Source organism: Eurytemora carolleeae, unplaced genomic scaffold (genome assembly GCF_000591075.1).
Source record: "Eurytemora carolleeae unplaced genomic scaffold, Eaff_2.0 scaffold1022, whole genome shotgun sequence".
Classification (NCBI taxonomy): domain Eukaryota; kingdom Metazoa; phylum Arthropoda; class Copepoda; order Calanoida; family Temoridae; genus Eurytemora; species Eurytemora carolleeae.
This window is the reverse complement of record NW_019396912.1, coordinates 38,140-65,504: the sequence shown is the minus strand read 5'-3', so window position 1 is coordinate 65,504 and position 27,365 is coordinate 38,140. Positions and strand designations below refer to the sequence as shown.

Here is a 27,365-nt window from a genome sequence, read left to right as displayed (position 1 = left end):
TAGCATTTTATTTTTGATATTAAGAAAACCCAATTTTGCTTTAAAACCTTACAGAACAACTATTAGATATTTTAGTGGCCAGTAAAAAAACTAGGGTCAGAGGAATTTGAAAGATTAAAACTTTGATTGGATGCTGGAATAGGGATGGATAATGGATAATGCAGTAAGGGGGGGGGGTGCATGGGGGTAGGGGGATATTGTCCTGGAATGTCAAAAGGTCCCCTGAGCCCAGAACATGGTCACAAGTCCTTTTCTGGATTATTTATGTTAGAATAGGATATTCAGAGAGTTCAATAAAAAACTTTTTTTTAAGAATAAAATTGACTTGAAGGAACTGAAGACAAAATTTTATTTATTTTAAAAGTAGCATCTTTTGGATTTACAACAGTATTCTAAAAACCTATACTTGATCAACAATAGTGAAGATATTTCTATCTTTAAAAGTGCTGAATTGTCAAATTTTTTTTATTTCTCTGCAACATGAATTTGCAATTTAATTTTACAAAGGATAAAATCTTTCTAGTTCAGAGATGGAAACTTTAACCCTATTCAGGCTGACGTCTAGATTACCCAAAATAGTCGAGGGGGGGGGGGTCCCAGGGCAGGGACCCCCCTTCTATTTCCTTATTGTGATACAAACCTATAACATTTGATACACTTTTGAAAAGCCCTTAGGTTCTACTTTCATAATCCGCAAAAAAAATATGGTACAGTGAAACCCTTAATAACGAACACATCGGAAGAATTTATCAAATGTCGTCTCGACAATTTTTCAATGAGTTTTATACTATAATACGTAAATTTCAGTATTTGCGAAAATAAATAAATAGCCATGAATATGCGGGAACAGTTTTAAAGAGTTCCATATAATCATTTAATTAAAAAACTAAATATCTGCAACAGTCCATTATCAGAAAGTGAAGAATACGACATTTGATGAATTCTTTCGATGGATTCGTTATTAAGGGTTTCACTGTATATCATTCATTTTTCCACAGAAAATACAACAGTACTCCACAGAAAAAGATTAACAATTGATTATTTAAATTTTTTTAACGATTTTCCCATAATTATAATACCCCTCAGGAAATTTTGGTTTTGTATTTTTCAATGCTAGACACTCGATAATCAAAGATCAATCATTGAGTGTTCGCGAAAATGAAAGAGGCCGGGTGTAGGCTTACGGCGAAAAATAAGCACTTTTGATCGCTACTAGTATTACTTCTCTGTTGCGTCTATAATGAGAAACTTGTTAAAAACGACTCATGCTGAAGAACGTACGTAACGTCCATGCAAATTCAGAAAGTTGCAACATTCAACTCGGATTGTAAAATAATCAATTTAATTCCAAACAAATCATTCAGATATGACAACCAATAGTCATCGGTTATTTTTCGACACATTCGTATATAGTTAATATTTCATGATATTTTTGATTTTTAAAAAATAATATTTTGCCGGCGCTAGATTTCGAACATTCCCGAAAAAATGAAAATGTCGCTTTCATTATCAAAAATCCTCGAAACAGGAATAAATGTTTTCAAAGGTAACTTTCAGATCGTAAAAATTAAAACAAATATTATGAAATACTAATATAAACGTCATGGGACCCCTCCATCCCCAGCCGGAATAGGGTTAAATGGGATATCCTTAATCCCGATCCCGGTTATTTAATCTGAAGATAAATAAAAAGAGGAGAACTTGCATTATTTAATTCGGAGATTAAGAAAAAGAGGAGATCAAGCATTGATCTCGATATCCAACTTTCTGAAGTGTTTAGCCTAGTTAAAGGTCTAAAGGGTTTATTTGGGCTTCCAATATGCCAGTGTAGAGTATCTGCACTTGCTTTAAAATTCCAAAATATGCTTTAGTCTATGTGGGGGGGGAAGAAGGTTGTTGATATTGACATTAACCTTCAGATTAAAAAATTTACGCAAAATGATGAAAACTCATCAAAAATGCGTTGGTTGGACGGAATCAATTATCTTGAGGTTCAGGGACTGAATGCCAATAAAATTCACGCTGTTTTTCACGCAAAGAACAAAACTTATAAAGAATCATATATCAAAGGCGCAATTAACGGTTGTGAACATGTTCTCTTTTTGTACATCGTAATACAAAACAAAAAGTTCGCAGATTTTAAAACAAAATTTTGTGAGGTCCCACACAAAATTTGGGCCCGCTCGTTTCAGCCGTTTTGACGTTTATTGGATGCAAACAATCAGACAAACAAGCTTAATTTATAAAAGTTTACTTTAGCTCACAAAATACAAAAATAAATATTCTTGAGTTGTTTTCATAATTTCTTAAGATCTTAAAAGGACTGTAGGCATAACTCTTACACAGTGATCCAAAGGTTGTAAGCTCTCACTCAAAAATAAATGACAGTTTTTACAATAACACTTTTATTTTGGTTTGCAGTGTTATGAAGTTTTTGGACTGAAATTTTCTCTTTATCGAGAAGGTTCTCGCCTTTTTAGATTTAATTTTGTCCCGAGCATTAGTGAGGGACAAAATATACTCTATATACAAAGCGAGAACCTTTGAGATTTAAGTAAAAAAACTTGATAGCACGTCAGGCCAAAATAATAGTTTTACAGGTAATTTGTGTTCATTTGATCAAAAATGAATGAGATAAATACCTTTCTCTCTCAAATGACTTGAAGATTTATGCAACAGTTGGAATATTTCAGGTTTATAGGGTACCGTTGTGTGAATCAGATATAGGGTACCGTTGTGTGAATCGGATATAGGGTACCGTTGTGTGAATCGGATATGGGGTACCGTTGTGTGAATCGGATATAGGGTACCGTTGTGTGAATCAAATATAGGGTACCGTTGTGTGAATCGGATATGGGGTACCGATGTGTGAATCAGATATAGGGTACCGACGTGTGAATCGGATATAGGGTACCGTTGTGTGAATCAGATATAGGGTACCGTTGTGTGAATCGGATATAGGGTACCGTTGTGTTAATCGGATATAGGGTACCGTTGTGTTAATCGGATATAAGGTACCGTTGTGTGAATCGGATATTGGGTACCGATGTGTGAATTGGATATGTGTGAATCGAATATATGGTAACGATGTGTTAATCGGATATATGGTACCGTTGTGTGAATCGAATAATGGGTACCAATGTGTGAATCAGATATAGGGTACCGTTGTGTGAATCGTATATAGGGTACCGTTGTGTGAATCGGATATAGGGTACCATTGTGTGAATCGGATATAGGGTACCATTGTGTGAATTGGATATAGGGTACCATTGTGAATCGGATATAGGGCACCGTTGTGAATCGGATATAGGGCACTGTTGTGTGAATCTGATATAGGGTACCGTTGAGTGAATCGTGCATAGGGTACTGTTGTGTGAATCGGATCTAGGGTACCGTTGTGTGAATCGTATATAGGGTACCGTTGTGTAAATCGGATATAGGGTACCGTTGTGTGAATCGGATATAGGGTACCGTTGTGTGAATCGGTTATAGGGTACCGTTGTGTAAATCGGATATAGGGTACCGTTGTGAATCAGATATAGGGTACCGTATTATGAATCGGATATAGGGTACCATTGTAAATCAGGTAAAGGGTACCGTTGTGAATCGCATATAGGGTACCATTGTGAATCGGATATAGGGTACCGTTGTAATACTGAATAAAACTCTTGAAATGAAAGACTACTTAAAATTACGTGGACAGTTACTATAAGCTGTTTACTCAACCTTTTTTTGTGTTTTTATAACTTATTAGACACACGTCTGAGTGTATCTGTATTTGTTTGTTTATTTGTTTTGTGGGTTAGAATTCTTACAGCTTTTTTACAATTCACAGTTTTAAACCAGTTTTAAACCAGTTTTAAACCAGTTTCAAACCAGTTAATTGTGAAAACCAAGTTAAATCATGTACGTTGTTAAATCAGTTGTTGTTGTTGTTGTTGAGGTAATACATGTATAGTGATGAGCATCAACAGCTTTCACATTTTTAATGTGTTCTCAAATCTCATAAGACGATCCATGTTCCATGCAATTTCAGAGAAAAGATAGTTAAGCAGATTTGATTTTTAAAAAATTGCAACTTTTCTTCTCTCTTAAACATGTTAAAATGGGATAAATTATGACAAATGTATGATTTTGTATACAACAAAAACGTATTTTTGACAAATGGAAATTATGACTTTTGTTATCTATGACTTTTGTAATTTATGAAAAACGTAGTTTATAAAAATCGTATTATGAAAAATGTATTTATGAAAAACATATTTATGACAAACATATTATGACTTTTGTTACTGCGTCAATAGATATACCACTCTTCAGTTGGAACCCAATAATGTAAGAAAAGTGTCATCAATTATGGAGCACACTGTATGGTGCACAGAAAGTCGGGTTTGGGTCTGCTAACCTCAATTCTATAGATATCTCATTATAATGTATTAGTCTAGTTTTTGGGCCCTTAGGGGCATCTGACTTTAAATCCATTTTTTAATTTGAACGTGTTAAAAAATTCTCGACACTGCTATAATGGCCTTGATCTTGTTGGTTTAAAGGGAGTGTTCGCGAAAAATGAAAGGGGGTATAGGTTTACGGCGAAAAATGATCGATGGTGATTGCTACTTATCTTTCTTCTATCTGTTGCGTCTAAGGAGAAATTTATTTAAACGACTCACACCGATTCAGTCTTTACAAATTCAGATAGTTGGAACATTCGACTCGGATCGTTAAAAATAAATTCAATTCCAAACAAATCACTCAGATATTACAACCTATAGTTATCGATAATTTTTCGGCGCATTCGTATCTAATTAATATTTTATAATATTTTTGGTTTTGTTTTTAAAAATATAATATTTCGCTTTCAACTTGTTTTCAAGTCTGTCGCTGGATTTTCGAACGTTCAAGGAAAATATGAAAATGTCGTCTGTATTATTAAAAATCCTCGAAACAGAAATACAAATTTTCAAAGGTATCTTTCAGACAAAGTGTGTGTGCAGAAAATGCTAAAATCAATGAAATTCCAATATTTTTGTGTAAATACCATTGCATTGTCAGTACAAAAGGATATTAAGCTATTTAACTGTTTTGAATGTTTTAAAATTGTCAATTTTATAGATCCTAAAAGTGCATTAGTGTACACTTAGCGGGCATTAAAAATCCATAAACTTTAAGGGTTCCGAAAAACTGTAAAAAAAAACCCCCAATTGTTACGACTTTTTGTTTTAAAAATGTTTTTAAAAAATTCGATTATCCTTTTCGTAGTCCTTATCTCACTATCTGTATATACAACTATCTAACTCTCTGTATATCCAAGTATCTAACCATCTGTATATCCAACTATCTGACTATCTGTATATCCAAGTATATGACTATCTATATATCCAACTATATAACTATCTGTATATCCAACTATATAACTATCTGTATATCCAACTATCTAACTATATGTATATCGAACTATCTAACTATTTGTATATCCAACTATCTAACTATCTGTATATCCAACTATCTAACTATCTGTATATCCAACTATTTAACTATCTGTATATCCATTATCTATCTTTATATCCATCAATAACTATATGTAAATCCAACTATATAACTATCTGTATATCCAAGTATATAACTATCTATATATCCAACTATATAACTATCTGTATATCAAACTATCTAACTATCTGTACATCCAACAATACAACTATCTGTATATCCAACTATCTAACTATCTTTATATCCAACTATAACTATATGAAAATCCAACTATATAACTATTTGTATGTCCTACTATATAACTATCTGTATATCCAACAATACAACTATCTGTATATCCAGCTATATATCTACCTTTATATCCAACCAGCTGCCTATCTTTATATCCAAATATCTAACTATCTGTATATCTAACTATCTATCTATCTTTATATCCAACCATCTACCTATATGTATATCCAACTATCTAACTATCTGTATATCCAACAATCTAACTATCTGTATATTCAACTATATAACTCTATCTGTATTTCCAACTATCTATCTATCTTTATATCCAACCATCTACCAATATGTATATGCAACTATCTAACTATCTGTATATCCAACTATTTATCTATCTTTATATCCAACTATAACTATATGTATATCCAACTATCTAAATATCTGTATATCCAGCTATCTATCTATCTTTATATCCAGCTATACTATATGTATATCCAGCTATACTTTATGTATATCCAACTATCTAACTATCTGTATATCCATCTATTTAACTATCTGTATATCCGAATATCTAATTATCTGTATATCCAACTATCTAACTATCTATGTTTTAGGATGGAATTCAACCACACCTCTTCCTACCACTCAGACACTATGCTCTCAAGGTTTTATACGGATACATAATCCTAGTCTAATCCTATATATGTTTAATCCTATAGATACATATTCCTAGATACATAATCCTAAATACACATCCTATATATGTCTAATCCTAGATTCATAATTCTGGTCTATTCCTATATATATGTTTAATCCTAGATAAATAATCCTAGTCTAATCCTATATATGTTTAATCCTAGATTCATAATCCTGATCTAATCCTATATAAATATATGTTTAATCCTAGATAAATAATCCTAGTCTAATCCTATATATGTTTAATCCTAGATTCATAATCCTGGTCTAATCCTATATATATGTTTAATCCAAGATAAATAATCCTAGTCTAATCCTATATATGTTTAATCCTAGATTCATAATTCTATTCTAATCCTATATATGCTAAATCCTAGATAAATAATCTTACTCTAATTCTATATTTGTTTAATCCTAGATTCATAATCCTATTCTAATCCTATATTTGTTTAATCCTAGATAAATAATCTTACTCTGATCCTATATTTGTTTAATCCTAGGTTCATAATCCTAGTCTAATTCTATATTTGTTTAATCCTAGATATACATTATCCTAGTTTAATCTTTTTTAAGCTTAACTTTAGATACATAATTTGATGTCTGGTCCAGAGGATTTTTCCCGAGTGGCAACTTCCCAAATGTGCAATTTCCCAAGTCTGTCCTAGCCGCAGCGCTCAGACCCTTGACTGTTCTAGCCGCGGCGCTCGGCCCCCTAGACCATCCGAACCGCAACGCTCGGTCCCCAATGCAGCCTGCGGCGCCTCATAGGGTTTAACCTAACCATTGGGAAGTTGCCGTTTGAGAAATTGTCACTTAGGAAGTTGCCCTTGGGAAAATGCCTTTGGGAAAGTACCCAACACCCATAATTCTGGATACATAATCCTAGATAGATTTCATCCTGTATACATATAATATTAGATATATATAATCCTAGATAGATTTCATCCTGTATACATATAATATTAGATATATATATAATCCTAGATAGATTTCATCCGGTATACATATAATATTAGATATACATAATCCTAGATAGATTTCATCCTGTATACATATAATATTAGATATATATAATCCTAGATAGATTTCATCCTGGATACATATAATATTAGATATATATAATCCTAGATAGATTTCATCCGGTATACATATAATCCTAGATTTTTTCGCATTTTAGGCATAAAAAATAAATTGTGATAGCAAATATTTTCAAAAATATTATTGGAACCGTGAAAAAAATCTAAAAATGACATTTTTTTGAAAAAATTTTAAATTTAAAAATGTTCATTCTATTGTTTCATAAAAATTTATTAGATATAATGAAAAATGTAAGCCAATTATTTGCGTTTTGAAGTAATAATTTTTGCGAATTTTCTGTTATATCTCATTTAATTTATACTGATTTTTTTTTATTTTGAAAACATTAATGTAACCATTTGGGTTCGTGCATNTAACCCTGGAAATATTTAATCCTAAATATATTTTATCCTAGATAAATCTAATCCAAGAAGTCTAATTCACATATAATCCTGGAAATATTTAATCCTAAATATATTTTATCCTAGATAAATCTAGTCCAAGATGTCTAAATCAAGATACATATATTCCTGGAAATATTTAATCCTAAATATATTTTATCCTAGATAAATCTAATCCAAGATGTCTAATTCACATATAATCCTGGAAATATTCAATCCTAAATATATTTTATCCTAGATAAATCTAATCCAAGATGTCTAAATCAAGATACATATAATCCTGGAAATATTTAATCCTAAATATAAAAATGAATATGTACATTGTCGGAGATATTCTAGGTATGTTAACATATCATTAAATCGAATCCAATCCGAAAATAAATAAATTAATCCCTAAACAATCTAAAAATACCTTCCATACAAAACTTTATATCCCTGCACCACTATATTCTAGGGGTATAATGTGGATACTAAGGAGGGGTCGAAAAGTCATCAGAGCGGTTGAGGGGTAGGGGGAAGTGGGGGTTTCAAGAAAGATTGTAGTTATAAAAAGGTTCTCATTGTATTCTAACTACAAAAGTACATTGGAATGAGATATAAAGGGAATTTAAAGAATTTTAGATAATGTTCAAAATCGTTAAACTGCTTGTTCTCTGGTGCATATATATATATAGATTTTGCATTGTTTAAAACCTGTCAACTTTGTATTTCTGTACTCTGTACCAATGTATCCCTGTATTTTGTATCCTAATTCATGGGATCTGCATCATTGTATCCTGCATTATATCCTGTATTCTGTATCTTATATAAACCCTGTATCTTGCTTGTACCATACCCTGCAACCAGTATCCTGTACCATATTATGTGTGTATGTACTATGTAGCCTGTATACCACTGCGCCACATGTACGGTTAGAGTTTAAATTGTGCATATACCATGTACCATCCTCGAACTTTTTATACTAATTTGTTGAGAGGAGTTTAAGTTCTTACTTGCATACTTTAAGTATCGTGGAACCAGGGTTTATTTAACTGTTTTTGTTAAATATTGCTGAATGTTTTGCAAGAATATTATCTAAGTGATTATGTTTTCAATAATGTTTCATGGCAGCAGAGGGGGGGGGGGGGCTATTTAACTTAACTAAATGGATGGAGTTAAGCCATAGATACCCAAGCCTTTTTTATCAAAATTTAAAGTGACACATTAGAGTTGTATACTTGTGTTGAATTCTGTCAACTTCATTTCTTCTCTCTGCCGCTTAAATCCGCAAAGAATTTCCAAAGAAATTTTCAAATTTGAAATTATGAATTTTCAGTTTTCAAGACAAATTGTGTCATTTTTGCTCCAAATATGGTTTAAGGGCACAGTAATCAACCGGGCATGGAGTTCTTTAAATGGAAGTATTTGACAGTCCCTTTAAGTTTGGCCAAAAAATATACTTTTTGTATTTTTGTGTGAATATACTTTGTTTCATGCTGAGAAGAAAAGGCTTTGTAAAGGTGTGTATATCCATTGATTGAGTGATTGGCGGGTTCTAAGCTAACTGTGTAGGTGTGTGTGAAGGTAGGTGTGGTGTAAGAGAGAGAGAGAGAGGTTAATAGTTTAATTGTTGTGTGTAGTGTGTGATGGGGTAGATATATATGTAAATGCAGAAGAAGGTATGATGTAGTATCAAGCAAATGCTTAAAAATAGATACTAAATATACAACGACCTCCTCACAATACAATACAAGCAGATAGGGGGGAGGGGGAAGGGAGGATGGAAGAATAGGTTAGGTTGATGGAAGGGAGGATGAAAAAGTAGGTTAGGGAGATGGAAGGGGTTGGAAAAGGAGGTTAGGTTGATGGAAGGGAGGATGGAAAAGGAGGTTAGATTGATGAAAGGGAGGATGAAAAAGTAGGTTAGGGAGATGGAAGGGAGGATGGAAAAGGAGGTTAGATTGATGGAAGGGAGGATGGAAAAGGAGGTTAGGGAGATGGAAGGGGTTGGAAAAGGAGGTTAGGGTGGTGGAAGGGGGGATGGAAAAGGAGGTTAGATTGATGGAAGGGAGGATGGAAAAGGAGGTTAGGGAGATGGAAGGGAGGATGGAAAAGGAGGTTAGGGAGATGGAAGGGGTTGGAAAAGGAGGTTAGGGTGATGGAAGGGGGGGTGGAAAAGGAAGGTAGAGAGATGGAAGGGGGTTGAAAAAGGAGGTATGCAGGATGAAGAAAAGGGGGTGTATAAAGAAAGGAAGGAGACAGGAAGGAGTTTAAGTTTGTTTAAATTCTGAATAAGAGTTTTACAGCATGATGAGTTACACGCGATGAATGAGGCACAGAGATATCTAGACGGATAAGAAAATTGTGCATCAATTTTTAAGACTGGGTCAACTTTGAAGTTTCGTAATGTTTTGGTTTTTGATTTGAGCTTACTAATTCGCTTATACATTTTTGTAGCCCTAAACAATATACATCTACTTTTTAGATCTATAACAAGCTGGTTTCTAGCTTCACTTTAAAAGAAGTAATTCTGATTTGTTTAGCGTAAGAGTTTGCACATGTTGGACCTATGTGGAGGGTATTTGGATGAGGACAGATGAAGGAATGAAGGAATGTAATTTCTAACCTTTTTACAGTTTAAAAATCCTCCATACTCCTCGTAACATATCTACAGATATATACAAAGTTACCCACAAAGAATGAGACGACATAAAACTCATATAATACGATTATCCCATGGTTAAATTAGGTCTCTGTCCTAACATATAATCTTTTTATGGTTTATTAAGAGATTTACCAAGGAAAGAATCAAAGTACAGTTGCAAGGAATCATGAATATAAGGATACAAACAGTATAAATTTCGTAGAGTCATCTCTGAAGTCTCATCTTTTCTGGGTAACCCTGTATATATACAGAGCGTCCCATATATTATCTCCAATCTTCAACACCAAAATAAACCCTTAATACTCGAAAAACTTATCATATTCCGCAAGAAAATTCTTATATACGCCTTATGTTATTTTTCAAAATGATTCATTCTAATGAAATTTTCTAATTAGTCCCGAAAATTGTAATTTAGACCCGTTCTCGGTCTAATGTGATGTGGGACACCCTGTATATATATATACAGATATATAGACATATAGATATATAAGTATATATCTTGAGTTTATGTGAACATTTTACAGACATTAAGGTCTCGTTAGCAGGAGAGTAAATAGTTACAATAGCAGACGAGTTTACAATGCACTGTGCTTTGATGCGCCCCTTAGAAATTTATATAAATCTGATCTCATTTTAGAATAGTGTTTTATTTATCAAGGTAAAAAAATGAGCCCAATCGGTTTAGCCGCGTTGACGTTTTTGGACACAAACTAACAGATAATCAAAGAATTTGCGTCTTTGACACAAACTGAAATTTCTTATCCTCATATCTTTGCAACCTGATTATGTAAACCTTTGATAAGTCAAACTTATAATTTTTGATCTAACAGAAGTCATAGTTTGGATTATTTAGGGTGTACATTAATGGGTTGCAAAGATATAGGGATTCAAAAGTCAGAGTTTGGGGCAAAGACTTAATTCCTTTAAGTATATATTATAAAGATTAGATTTTTAAAAATTTATATTTTATGTTACAGTGAAAGCTGATTCTATCTGATTTATATAAAACCCTCAAGCCTTGAAGAGCGCTCAACAGGTCGAACCATGAATCTAAACTAAAAATAAAACTAATTTCTTGCTTGTTTGTGCTGTAGTTAAAACTAGGCTTAAGTGATAAACAGTCACCAAAAATTGAGTTTCGTAACAAAAAAGTGATTTGAAAAATATACAATATACAACTTGGATAAGTATAAAAACTAGATAAAGAAGGTGTATAACAACTGTAGTTTATCAAGATCCCAGTTGCAAAATTTAATTGATAAAATAAAAGATGCATTGTTTGAAAGACAAATGTAAGGTGATATAAACCTTAGCATCGCTGGAGTTCAACCCTAGGCCTGGGTTCACATCTCTCAACAAATCTCTCAGGAGTTCTAATTTAAATCTCACATCAAACCCTTTGATCCGAACCCTGTATAGTGAACAAGAGTTGAAAACTTTACAGTTCATAAATTTAAAGATACTTTTTTTCCTCCTTCCATAATGGGTTGTTATTAAAGGCTGGGTTCTTGTGGTGGGATATTGAGAAAGTGATTGTATGAGCTCCAGGTATCCGTATACATAGGTCCGGACCCGGGACCAGTCTATACCCAACCTTGCACCAGGATACATCCACGCTCCAGTCTCCAATCCAACCCAGAGATCAGGGATCCTACCAGTAAACTTGAGCCCTAAACCAGTGATTATTTACACAAATGAAGGAAGAAAATGTTGTTATAGATTTGATATTTTACCCCAGGCGGCGTATTCTTCTTCTTTTGAGTCTTTTAATCTTAACAATCCCGGGCTCTTGTCATTAATCCTGAAACTAATGAGCTGAAGGAGCTGAAGTGATATTTCTAACAGTTTCCAGATAAAACATAAAGTTAAGTTGGAAGGAAGGTCAACGTAATTCTTGGATAATGATTTATGAAGAAACATTTTTTATTTAATCCTGTACTTTTTCATATTTTTTATAACAGTCAGAAATAAGAATATTATATTTATTGTGTCGCGGAATAAAATGTTTAAGAAAATTATCGTTTCTCTCCCCCCTCCTTACCGAATATTAAAGAACCTGTAAACGTAATATCCAGTGAAAATCCATTTAAAGATCAGTATGTTCGATTCACAACGGTGTCCTTGAAACCTTTTCCTGGGCAACAGCAAGGTGATATCCCTCTTTTTCCGTCTTAAACGTGATTATTTTTAATCGCAGTTCTCTCTTAAAGTTACTTGCAACGCTACAGGAGCGAAAGAGGAAATTTGTCAAAATGCAGTTGTTTCTCAGACAATACTTTTCAAGGCTCCGTTGTGAATTTGACATGCCAGCTCTTACCTGGAGGGTCACTTGAAAATACGGATACCGTCCCTTTAAACTCTTAAACAGTTCCCATTCACGATTCTAATTTAAATCTTAAATTCTCTCCCGTCATCAAACAAATATCAGAATCAGAAACTTTGAAATTATTTTCAGGCTAAACCCTCGCTCCGGGCTCAGCCGCGTAGAATTGACATGGTTGAAATTGGTTTTTAGAAAGATTATTAAATTCAACTTGTTGAGCGGGGGGGGGGGGGGGGGGCTGTCGTTAGAATATAATCTTTGAAACTTTCGACACTTAAACGAAAAACACGATTGCTTTCCGTATTTTTTACTGAATGTCCCCATGTTCATTTCATTACTGGAGGTTGGATCTAGGATGTAAGATTGATACTCCGAGCCGCAATAAACCCTGCTCCAGGCATGGTGAAACCGGAGGAGAAGAGCCTCACGGCTCCTATTTCCCTTCCCAGCTCCCAAGGGCGAAAAACCCGCAAAGCGTCTCGAACGGGCGCAGCGGCGCGTTTACCGATCGTTCGGGCGCAAATAAGACTTCCAAATGACTTGAATGAAAAAATGCCTTCAGCTCCGTGCACCCCTGTGAACATAAGAAAAGATATTCAGTTATCTAAACTAGTGGAGGAACAGGGTTCCTCAGTTGACCGAACCAGCCTCCAAGCTAGCCTTCAGGTCGAAACTGTTCACGACCTTCAGGTTGAAAAGAAACCGGCCCCGAAGTCTGTGGCCTCCATGGTTCGAAGGTAAGATTTTTATCTAAAACCCCCCTGGCCAATTTCCTCATTTGTGATGATATGGACGCGCGAAAGTAAACCAACAAAAGTGAACGCGTTAAAGTCTATATACAGGGTTACCCACAAAGGATAAAACTTTAATGACGACCTGGAAGGAGTTCAATAAAGCTTTATCGTGAATAAAAATGAGTTGCTTTGTCAAATAAAGAGACAAGTTGACCATACAGCTAGCAATGTGAAGAAAAAAATTCTGTAAGCTCTTTAATGTCTTATTCTTTGTGAGTGACCCAGCATATCATTACAAAATGCTGAACGCGAAGCAATGTCAATCCTATCGTGAAAATTTATTATTTAAATATAAAATATTTTTTACACTGAAAACCTTATGTTTCTAATTTGTAAATGTCAGAATCGTATAAATTATACATTTAAAATTTTCGGGGAATAGTGACACGAAACTAGGGACCAGGAGGAATATATGTTAAAGGGAGGTATATTTTAAAGGGACTAGCACCAGGAGGTATATATTAAAGGGACTAGGACCAGGAGGTATATGTTAAAGAGACTAGGACCAGGAGGTGTATATTAAAGGGACTAGGACCAGAAGGTATATATTAAAGGGACTAACTGAAGACATTATTTTAAGTGTCTGCCATGTCCGATTCAGAACGATACTTTGTTAATCCTTTGATTTGTGGAGTGAGGGTATACACTGTTACGGTATTGCAATATTTGGGAAGGATGGGAAGGATATGTCATGTTGTATGAAGTATAAATTATCCAATATTGTTAATTTGCATTAAACTCTCGATATCCCTGGAAACTAAGGGTTAGACGTTAAGTTGTATCTTGTAAAGTTAACTAAACAGAATTGAACATTAAAGAGGATTGTAAGGAAATTATCCAGTATTGATTCTTACATTTATGCTTCCCTGCAGCTCTACACATATTTCTTTCGTTTTCAAATCCTTTAATTTAACATTTGAACCATTAGATCCCATCATGATCATGTTTAAAGAATTACCAGTCGATATTAAGTCTCATCCTTTGTGGGTAACCATGTATTTACTACGTGTTACACTTCTAAGCTTAATATACAAATTTCATCTTAAAGGTTACGTTTCTAAATCTTGCAGTTAAGGATCACTCACATTTCGTTAATTGTCTCCTGCACAGACAATGATTTCTCACCTTTATGTTTCAATATTTGAATACATTTATGTGTTGCGAGACCCCAGATTATTAAATTAATTAAAAAGTATAAATTAATCACGAACACCATTATGAATCAGCGAATTTAATTATTCCAACAAGATTAATTGTGTTTCTATTAAATTGACAGTCTTCAAAATTAATCGAGTTTAATTTACTCAATACTCTGAGGAAAATAATATTTAATATAAAGGGACGGTGAAATTATTTTTAAAATTTGGACACTATTTAGTAATTTCAAGTTACCCGTCCCTTCATGCAAAGAGATGTCAATGCCCGATTTACAATGGTACCTTTACAAGGTTTGTCTGATCAAGTATGAATTAGTTTTCACTGTTTTTGTTTCTTTAAATGGCAATGGAAAAGTTTTTAGGATAAAAAACTTTTCGAGTCGGAAAAAATCTTTCAAATTTTTAATCACTTTAAGAATTCTAGGGTACTGTTGTTAATCGGGCGCTGTCATCTTTGCAGGAAAGGTCACTTGAAATTACGCTTACAGTCCCTTTAAACAGATAAAAGTTGTCTGATTTTCCTAACAAATTTCTGCAGAATCACTTTTATTAAAAATAATCAATTTTCAGATAGAAACCAACATCAAATCTATTTGGAGATAAAATTCATATTCTTGATTCTTTTTAATTTAATTTCTAATGCTTTGAATATGATCGTATCATTTTAACAAATCACATTTAGCCGAAGGATGAGGGAGGAGGAGGAGATGCCCTCTACACGCTGTTGAGGGAAATAAATCCTATTTTTCAATAGTCTTCACCCAAGCAGAGTTAGGCAAAAAGACAACTGCATGCAACTTAATGGTTTACAATCGTAATCATTAGTGTTAACACGCCCAATACCAATACACCACACTTTAATCCCACATTAAACTCTACACTTTATATTCACATCTTTTACACTATACACTTTAATCCCACATTAAACTCTACACTTTATATTCACATCTTTTACACCACACTTTAATCCCACATTAAACTCTACACTTTATATTCACATCTTTTACACCTCACTTTAATCCCACATTAAACTGTACACTTTATATTCACATCTTTTACACCACACTTTAATCCCACATTAAACTCTACACTTTACATTCACATCTTTTACACCTCACTTTAATCCCACATTAAACTCTACACTTTATATTCACATCTTTTACACCACACTTTAATCCCACATTAAACTCTACACTTTATATTCACATCTTTTACACCACACTTCTATCCAAAATAAACTCAACTTTATATACCCATCTTATACACTACACTTTTATCCCACAGTAAACCACACTTTAATCCCACAATAAACTGTACGTTTTATTCCCATTTTTTACTTTAGTTTTTATTCCCACTTTTATTCTACTTAGTATTCCTGCAACAACCTAAGTATTCCCATCTTAAACTGTACTTCCTAATTCTATCTTAAACTGTACTTCCTAATTCCATCTTAAACTGTACTTCCTAATCCCATCTTAAATTGTACTTCCTAATCCCATCTTAAACTGAACTTCCTGATACCATCTTTAAGTAAACATTAATCCCATTCTAAACTGTTCTTAATATTTAGACATTAAATTCACTTCTAAGTCTAAATCATTTAGTAAAGGTCTAGTTTCTAAGGCATATCTCCTATCTATGGAATCTTTTTATGGATGAGGGAGGGGTGGGGGGGGGGTAAAAAGGCCTGAGTTGTTGGCATACTGCCTTGCCCAGGACCACCTTCGTTCACGTTCAATTATAAATTGTTACAGTACATATCCTTGTTGATTTTTTAGTTAACATTTTAGTGTTAATAGACCCCGCCCTTACAAGGGCTGTTGGGGGTCAAATATAAATTTTTCAGTTTTAACAAACTAAAATCATATTTTACTGTGGGCTGTTAAGGCCTTTTATCTTGAAGCACACCCCAATTTTGCATTTTAATCTGTAGTAAAAAGCTGAGTAGAACGTGAGCTGGCATGTTTAAGTCTGAAATATTATAAATCATGAGAAATTTTGAATTACTTAATCAATATTTCTGCCCAGTCACCTGCAAAGTATTAGTTTACGCATACAGGAAAACAAAATAAAAACCCGTAATTAATTCACTTTAATTTGACGCAAAATTGGCGAAAATCATTATTAAATTGATCTGAAATTGATCATAGTGTTACTACTACTAGATAATTGGAGTTATCAATCTGTTATTCCAAAAATGTAATTAATACGAACAAAGTATAAGAAATATTCACAATAAAAAGTTATTTTATAAATTGCAATTCATCTTGAAACGGCGCGATCACATCTATTATCAAAACAAAAAAGTATTTGAGACAGTTTTAGTGGAAATTGAACATAAGAATTTCTCAAAAAAAACCTCTTTGTAAGTTTATCAGAATAGAAAAAAATTATAGAAAAGTATATTCCCAAAGATATGTTTGCATAATGTTATGACAACAGTTTCTGACAGAAATATAAACAAACTTGTTTTGTTTACATTCCTCCCAAAAACTGCAGTACACTTATTTGTAAAGAAAAACTTGTGTTTTCGTGTTATATCCTCCCTGGGTTGTGTTTTCAGCTCCGCTTTTGCTTAAAGAAGATAATTCTGGAACCAAAAAATTATAATGTAAAGATAGTTATTTTAGAGGTGTACACATTTTGTGTACTGCAGTGTACTGTCTCTGGGTTATAAAGTAAACTAAAGACTGATGTCACATTCTGACATGGGATCCAGCTTTCACATAAAAAATCAATGAACTATTCTGGTCATAGGTAACTATTATGTGAATTATCAAAATTATCAAAATTAAATGCTTTTATCCTCCTCGGATACTAAAGGAACACTGATGCATCTATTCTTGTTTACAAATTCCGCCCAGAGAGAACTGGTTTCAATATGAACACAGAGAATACGCAATTAATTTTCCTTGCATTATTTACCTTACCTGGGACCACCATATTTGTCGTTTAAAACCATTTAAAACCGCGTTTCTGTAGTTTCTGACAGGAACATAAATAAACGGATTAGTATTGTTTATATTCCTCCCAAAAAGTGCAATACACTTAATTGTAAACAAAGACAATGGTGTTCCTGATAGATCCTGCTTGTGGTTGGGTGTGTTTAGATCAGTGTATGATCTATATCAAGTGAGGAGTAGAGAAGATCAGGTATCTTGAGAAATATGAGAGAACAGAGCTGCATTGTCTTACAACTTGCAGACTTTAGTCTACACGTGTACGTTCACATTGGGCAATGGCCATCCTTGCAAGGACTCAAGCTAAAATTGTTCAACCCTATATCGGGGCAACCTTAGACTAATATCACAACAAGAAAATGGCTTATTTGGTGTACCGTCCCGCTTTCCCGGCTTTTATCTGTATGCCCAAGGTTATAGTGCAAGGACAGTTAATTGAAGTTGCGTATTCTCTGCGTTCATATTGAAACCAGTTCTCTCTGGGCGGACTTTGTAAACAAGAGCAGTGTTACTCTAGTATCCGAGGAGGATAAAAGCATTTAATTTTGATAATTTTGATAATTCACATATTTCATTGATTTTTTATGTGAAGAATAGATCCCATGTCAGGCTGTGACATCAGTCTTTTCTATACTTTACAGGCCAGAGAAAATACACTGCAGTACAAAATATGCATACACTTCTGAAAAAAACAATTTTTACATCATAATTCTTTGTGTATGCCTTTGCAATATAGTACAACTTGTCCTATACTGCCTAACTGTGCGGTACTTAGACAGTACACTAAAGTACAAAATATGCGATTACCTCTGAAAAAAGTTTTCGGTACTTCAAATAACCAAAATTTTCAGTGTCTGGTGATGTATAATATTTCAAATTTAGACTCTTTGATCTTTACAGTTTAATATCATAGATTTACGACAGCAGGTTGCCAAGATATTAGGATTATAGTTTAAGGAAAGTAATGAGTTCAGTTTCATAATTCGGATAATTAAAAGAGTATTTTAAAAGATTTTTTTTTAAATACATAAAAAAGTCTCTTTTTATTTAAACGAGTTAAAACTTGCCTATTTTAGATTTTTATGAATTTAAAAAGAAACTAAGAAACGGCTAAATTATGATTTTTCCCCTAGAACTTTAAACACTAGAGGGGATCCAAACTTCGTTCTATCCCGTCTCAATTTCTTTGTTAAAATATGTTGTTTTAAATCAAATTATCGTTAAACAACTCCTCTCTTGGTTGTGTGTGCAGAGAAACAATTAGTTGTATACAGTACACCTCATACTGTAGAAAAAGGAAATATTAAAATTGTGAAAAATAAAGTTTTTGAAACAGTTCATGCAAATAATGAGCACGTATAGCTTTAAAGGGACTGAATGCGTAATTTCAAGTAACCCTACTTTTATAGAGTGGCATGGCATTCATAACAATTCTTTTTATATATCGACCTATGTTTGAGCAAAGTATTATTGAGTTTTCCAATTTAAAACGAAATTGTAACGCTTAGAAATTAGGTTGACTGCAGCCTCTTTATTTGTAAAATCAACCATTTCAATATTTCTAACCCCCCCCCCTCTTTTTAACTGAGTATAGGTTTGAGGGGAAAGATAGCTATATCTGGTTACACATATTTATCATGACAAAAGTTTTTATTTTATACCTACCTACATACATACCTAAAATATAAGCCCTGTCAATCCATGATGCCTTCATCAGGTTTACCTACACAAAATACAGTGCAACCCATAAAACTGTGGAATAGTCCGCTGAACTAAATTTTGTTAGATAAAACAGGTTTTACAATATCAGGTTACCTAGATATAGAGATTACAGTTTGTGGCGATTGTTCAGTATATAATTCTAAACTAAACCCTTATTTATCTATGAACTAAAAAAGGCAATTTTAAAATTATACATTGTAGAACTGTTTATAAAATGAGGTATTTGTAGGAACGTGTAAAAAACACGCCGGGCGCAAATTTATTCCCTATTATGTGCCCTCTTCATCCATAGATTCTACGTTTTCAAATAAGAAGCTAGCCCTGGGTGATTTATGGCGGGAAATAATAATTTTCCTAGTCCGGGGGCGAGCTCTCGCCCCATCACATGCCAAGGATCCTCCTCGTGTATATCCTCAACCCAAACCATGATAATATTCACACAACATGTTTTATATTGATTTCAGGGGTGTATACAGGTGGGGGGGCTATAGGGGCCGAGAACCCCCCGCCCTCCACGAGCCAGCCGTGGGACAAATATCTGCAAAAAAAAACCTTATTAATAACTGATGTATTTAATAATAATATACTCTCTGGGGATAATCATGAAAATATCGAATTGATTGGTAAAAAGATATTCTTCAAGTGGTAATGAAATATTCAAAAAGATCTGCTGCAATTCTAAATCAAACCAAAAAATACACAAAAAATCATTCTTAAAAAATTTAAATTTAATTCCGAAAAACTGAATAAAAGAAAAAAAGAATCGGCCAAAAAAACTTTCTAGTCAAAAATATATTTTTTTAACAATTTATTATTTTTATTTTTTATTTTTTCTTCTGTTGACTGTACCCGATTCTTTTAATCAAAAATATAAAAGCTTACTTTTTAAATATATTTCCTAGAATCCCTCCAATGTTAAGTCTCTTGTGCCCTGAGAAGTCTCTAAATTATAGTTTAGTTCATGAATTAATATATAATGATCGGCTATATTTGGGCGTATATATACGGTGGGCTGGAGGATGTATCTAATTTGTGAATATTACTGGTTAGATTGGAGGAATTATGATAAATATTGCCAGGGGTTTATTTATTACCATATTTTCTTTATATTCCCACACCTAGCGTGCATTCATCCAGATTTTTTTTTATTCCCATTGTAAACTCATCTTCATTCCCATTGTAAACTCATCTTTATTTCCTTTTTAAACTCATCTTCATTCCCATCGTAAACTCATCTTCATTCCCATCGTAAACTCATCTTTATTTCAATTGCAAACTCATCTTCATTCCCATTGTAAACTCATCTTTATTTCCATTGTAAACTTATCTTCATTCCCATTGTAAAATCATCTTTATTCCCATTGTAAACTCATCTTCATTCCCATTGTAAACTCATCTTCATTCCCATTGTACACTCTTCCTAATTCCCGCTTTATTCTAAGCTTTATTTTCCCTAGTAAATGTTCTTCCCCTCTTCAATCTGTATTCTCATTGGAATTGCTCTTCATTCCCATTGAAAATGTCCTTACAGTTTTTAAGTTATTTATTCCCATTTTTATAAATCGTATTCCCATTTGAACCGTCAAGTGTAATAATTGTCTATTTCCACTTAATTTACGACTCATCCAAGTTTATCAAGATTGGCAGAAGCTTTTCCCCGCCTCCCTCTAGATTTTATGGTTTTAAGGTCTTTACTTTTAAATTATCCTTAAAATATACAAAAACTCGGAAGAAAAACTTAACAGACTGCTGCCAGCGATCAATTAGTAATTCAGTTTAAATTACTTAGTCTTGAGGGGAAGGGAGTTTTTTCAAGAATTTAAAAACAAATTGAACGGTTTTTAATTTTATTCAGCACTAACTTAATTTGGAATTTTAACTATTAAATAAAATTAGAATACTATGCACTTCTGAACCCTCCAGGGGCTAGGCCCCCCTGAACCCCTTTCTGGGTTAAAATATTAGGCGCCCCTGAACATTCATCAGTCTGGGGTTTATCTCAAGATGTCTGATAGGACTTCAAGACAAAGATTGTAGATTGTTGTTTTTAACTTGAAAACTTGGTAGCCTTGAAAACCGTACTCATCCCAGATTAGCATCTTAGAGATGCTTTGTATCCTAGACATCTAGTAGCATCCTAGATACCTAGCATCCTAGATACCTAGTATCCTAGATACCTAGTATCCTAGATACCTAGTGTAGATATATTGGCTCCTAGATATTTATCTAGATTCCTATAGAAGTTTTTATGAAAGATGATTTATCTAATAACCGTGTTTAATACCAGGTTTATGTTCTGGTTTAAGTGTGCACGAATTAAAACATTTTAAATCATTTATATTTTGCACTTTATTCTGTAGAATGACATTTTCGTGAATATGGGCTTAGCTTTCATCCACATTTATCCAACCTTCCTCCCCCTAGCCCCCCCCCCCGCTCGGCTCATTCCCCTTCATTTTCAATTTTTTAAAAATTAAAAGTTGCGAATGTAAGATTTTTATCTAAAACCCCCCTGGCCAATTTCCTCATTTGTGATGATATGGACGCGCGAAAGTAAACCAACAAAAGTGAACGCGTTAAAGTCTATATACAGGGTTACCCACAAAGGATAAAACTTTAATGACGACCTGGAAGGAGTTCAATAAAGCTTTATCGTGAATAAAAATGAGTTGCTTTGTCAAATAAAGAGACAAGTTGACCATACAGCTAGCAATGTGAAGAAAAAAATTCTGTAAGCTCTTTAATGTCTTATTCTTTGTGAGTGACCCAGCATATCATTACAAAATGCTGAACGCGAAGCAATGTCAATCCTATCGTGAAAATTTATTATTTAAATATAAAATATTTTTTACACTGAAAACCTTATGTTTCTAATTTGTAAATGTCAGAATCGTATAAATTATACATTTAAAATTTTCGGGGAATAGTGACACGAAACTAGGGACCAGGAGGAATATATGTTAAAGGGAGGTATATTTTAAAGGGACTAGCACCAGGAGGTATATATTAAAGGGACTAGGACCAGGAGGTATATGTTAAAGAGACTAGGACCAGGAGGTGTATATTAAAGGGACTAGGACCAGAAGGTATATATTAAAGGGACTAACTGAAGACATTATTTTAAGTGTCTGCCATGTCCGATTCAGAACGATACTTTGTTAATCCTTTGATTTGTGGAGTGAGGGTATACACTGTTACGGTATTGCAATATTTGGGAAGGATGGGAAGGATATGTCATGTTGTATGAAGTATAAATTATCCAATATTGTTAATTTGCATTAAACTCTCGATATCCCTGGAAACTAAGGGTTAGACGTTAAGTTGTATCTTGTAAAGTTAACTAAACAGAATTGAACATTAAAGAGGATTGTAAGGAAATTATCCAGTATTGATTCTTACATTTATGCTTCCCTGCAGCTCTACACATATTTCTTTCGTTTTCAAATCCTTTAATTTAACATTTGAACCATTAGATCCCATCATGATCATGTTTAAAGAATTACCAGTCGATATTAAGTCTCATCCTTTGTGGGTAACCATGTATTTACTACGTGTTACACTTCTAAGCTTAATATACAAATTTCATCTTAAAGGTTACGTTTCTAAATCTTGCAGTTAAGGATCACTCACATTTCGTTAATTGTCTCCTGCACAGACAATGATTTCTCACCTTTATGTTTCAATATTTGAATACATTTATGTGTTGCGAGACCCCAGATTATTAAATTAATTAAAAAGTATAAATTAATCACGAACACCATTATGAATCAGCGAATTTAATTATTCCAACAAGATTAATTGTGTTTCTATTAAATTGACAGTCTTCAAAATTAATCGAGTTTAATTTACTCAATACTCTGAGGAAAATAATATTTAATATAAAGGGACGGTGAAATTATTTTTAAAATTTGGACACTATTTAGTAATTTCAAGTTACCCGTCCCTTCATGCAAAGAGATGTCAATGCCCGATTTACAATGGTACCTTTACAAGGTTTGTCTGATCAAGTATGAATTAGTTTTCACTGTTTTTGTTTCTTTAAATGGCAATGGAAAAGTTTTTAGGATAAAAAACTTTTCGAGTCGGAAAAAATCTTTCAAATTTTTAATCACTTTAAGAATTCTAGGGTACTGTTGTTAATCGGGCGCTGTCATCTTTGCAGGAAAGGTCACTTGAAATTACGCTTACAGTCCCTTTAAACAGATAAAAGTTGTCTGATTTTCCTAACAAATTTCTGCAGAATCACTTTTATTAAAAATAATCAATTTTCAGATAGAAACCAACATCAAATCTATTTGGAGATAAAATTCATATTCTTGATTCTTTTTAATTTAATTTCTAATGCTTTGAATATGATCGTATCATTTTAACAAATCACATTTAGCCGAAGGATGAGGGAGGAGGAGGAGATGCCCTCTACACGCTGTTGAGGGAAATAAATCCTATTTTTCAATAGTCTTCACCCAAGCAGAGTTAGGCAAAAAGACAACTGCATGCAACTTAATGGTTTACAATCGTAATCATTAGTGTTAACACGCCCAATACCAATACACCACACTTTAATCCCACATTAAACTCTACACTTTATATTCACATCTTTTACACCACACTTTAATCCCACATTAAACTCTACACTTTACATTCACATCTTTTACACCTCACTTTAATCCCACATTAAACTTAAATAGAAATAGAAATAGAAATAGAAATAGAAATAGAAATAGAAATAGAAATAAAAAGAACTAAAAAAGAATAGAAATAGAAATAGAAATAGAAATCGAAATCGAAATAGAAATAGAAATAGAAATAGAAATAGAAATAGAAATAGAAATAGAAATAGAAATAGAAATAGAAAAAGAACAAGCAAAAGAAATAGAGGACAAGAAATAAAGAAATAGAGAAGGAAATAGAATTTCGGACGGAATTTTCTAACATTCACAACGGTTTCCTCAAATATTTTGTTGGTCATGGATCCCCGAGATATTCTTATTTTCATGGCTGAAAATTGGGAGCTATGAACATCGTCTTTATACTGGTATTTGACAGTTTTTCCTTAATTATAATAACTTACGATGTTAAAAATCATAAAATGTCTGTTAAACGTTTAAAGTACTTTTAGCACAAACGTGTTTTAATTCTAATTCTGTGTGTGTTGAATTCCTCTCCTGTATAAGCTAATTATATGGTATCCTGATATAAAATAATTCCGAAGCTCCAGGCCAAGTGAAGATTGTCTGTAAATTTGGAGGTCTCCACCTTTTCATTAATTCTCAACCCGACCTAATAAAACTCAATTCGAACCTGAACCTAAACCTTAAACTAGCCCTACACCTAAATCTAAACCTAAACCTAGCATTAAAGTAACCCTAAACCTGAACCTAAACCTAAATCTAAACCTAAACCTGAACCTAAACATAAACCTAAACTTAAACCTAAACCTAAATCTAAACCTAAACTTAAATCTAAACCTAAGCAATAAGCCTATGAATCCAATCCTGACCTAAACCTAAACCTTTGAACCTAATCCTAGCCTAAGCCTAAACTTATGAACCTAATTCTGACCTAAATCTAAACTTATAAACCTAAACCTATGAACCTAAACCTATAAACATAAACATAAACCTAACTCAATAAACCTAAACCTGTAAACCTAAACTTATGAACCTAAACCTAAACATATTAAACTAAACCTAAACTTAACCCAATGAACTTAAACCTAACTTTATGAATCTAACTCTATAATCCTGAACCTATAAACCTAAGCCTATAAACCTAAACCTATAAACCAAAACCTATAAACCTAAACCTATGAAACTAAATCCAAACCTGGCACAATAAACCTAAACCTGGCCCAATGAACCTAAACCTATGAACCTAAATATAAACCTAACTCTTTGAACCTAACTCTTTATAAACATATGAACCTAAACCTATGAACCAAAATCTATGAACATAAACCTATAACGAGGCGGAACCTAAACCTAAACCTATAACGAGGTGGAACCTAAACCTAAATCTATAACGACGTGTAACCTAAACCAAAACCTTTAACGAAGCGGAACCTAAACCTTAACCTATAACGAAAGGAACCTAAACCTAAACCTATAACGACGTGGAACCTAAACCTAAACCTATAACGACGTGTAACCTAAACCTGAACCTTTAACGAAGCGGAACCTAAACCTAAACCTATAACGAGGCAGAACCTAAACCTAAACCTATAACGAAGCGGAACCTAACTAGCTGATTTAAACTTGTCTAATCTCTACGGCGGCTCTATGATTCTATCCCTATTGTCTAGTAAGAAAGAAACAGTTATAATCCAGGAACAAATCTCCTTTGCAAATTAAATCCTTAAAGGGGATATTTACGATTTTTTAATTTAGCTCCTTTGAAGATCTGCGGAAAGATGTTGTCAAAGAAAGATTGAATACATAGAAATGCATTAAAACAGTTGAGGTAGCTTTAAGATTCGACTCGGAACAGTTGGAGTTAGGTTTCATAGTTTATTAACTTTATTTTTTTTTTAATTCTTAGGTTATCTAGTAATCTATTTTTCTAGTTCTCTAGCTTTATAATTCTCTAGTTCTCTAGTTCTCTAGTTCTCTATTTCTCTAGTTCTCTAGTTCTCTAGCTTTCTATTTTTCTCATTCTTTAGTTCTCTAGTTCTCTAGTTCTCTAGTTCTCTAGTTCTCTAATTCTCTAGTTCTCTAGTTCTCTAGTTCTCTCGTTCTCTAGTTCTCTAGTTCTCTAGTTCTCTAGTTCTCTAGCTTTCTAGTTCTCTAGTTCTCTAGTTCTCTAGTTCTCTAGTTCTCTAGTTCTCTACTTCTCAGGTTCTCTAGTTCTCTAGTTCTCTAGTTCTCTAGTTCTCTAGTTCTCTAGTTCTCTAGTTCTCTAGTTCTCTAGTTCTCAGGTTCTCTATGGGGGGTTGATTAAAAAAATAAATAGTTATAACATCAAAGCCAACATGTTGGGTCGTATTTTCATGTGAAGTATTTGCCCTTTACTTCAGCGTTACTAATTCAAACTAATTTCCTTTGCATGTGGTTAAATATCAGAATATTTGAAAGTTTTAAACAGTTTGGAAAAAAATTTTAAATTCAATTATAGATCCAGGTTTCTTTAGTTTAAAAATACAAAGATAAATTTGAATATGTTTTGTATGGGGTAAGAAATATCCTTGAGATTTATCATTGAATGGTCATTGAATGTTCTAACAAGGTTCTTAAAAAGTGATCAAGTTATTTTGTTTCCAAAACTAAAATGGGATTTATTGGGTGATATTGGTTCCATCAAACATTCTTTTCTCAGGTAGGTTTCTAGATAAAATCCTAATGAAGATGAATTGGTGATATTTAATTTAAATTATATTTCGACCCAGTCATAACAGATTTACATGCAAGAAATATGGATATGTAGAAACCAGAGATTAAGGGAAAAGATGGATGGGGGGGGGGAGGGAACAGATGAAAGGAATTAGATTTAGTTTGTAAGATATTAATCGATGTTGATTACATGCTGCTTACTGCAGTGTTTCAATATATATTTCAGGGATTCTTAATCGACTAGAGATACAGATACAGAGATGGATAAATATAATGCAGGTTGATACAGAGATAGATAAATATGATACAGGTTGATAAAGGGATAGAGAATTAAGATACAGGTTGATCCAGAGATAAATAAATGTGAAACAGGTTGATACAGAGATAGATAAATATGATACAGGTTGATACAGGGAAAGATAAATATGATACAGGTTGATACAGGGAAAAATAAATATGATACAGGTTGATTCAAGGAAAGATAAATATGGTACAGGTTGATACAGGGAAAGATAAATATGATACAGGTTGATACAGAGATAGATAAATATGGT

The 27,365-nt window shown here is 33.2% G+C and overlaps 1 protein-coding gene across 1 annotated transcript in view; it reads left to right on the top strand.

Moving 5' to 3' along the window:
- LOC111710015 (uncharacterized) overlaps positions 1-27,365 on the top strand; it is a 62,267-nt gene that overhangs the window by 1,034 nt on the left and 33,868 nt on the right. Inside the window, exons 2-4 of the mRNA XM_023484016.1 lie at positions 6,327-6,377; positions 12,095-12,176; positions 13,208-13,590. Coding sequence (XP_023339784.1) covers positions 6,327-6,377; positions 12,095-12,176; positions 13,208-13,590 — 516 coding nt within the window. The remainder of the gene's footprint in view (positions 1-6,326; positions 6,378-12,094; positions 12,177-13,207; positions 13,591-27,365) is intronic.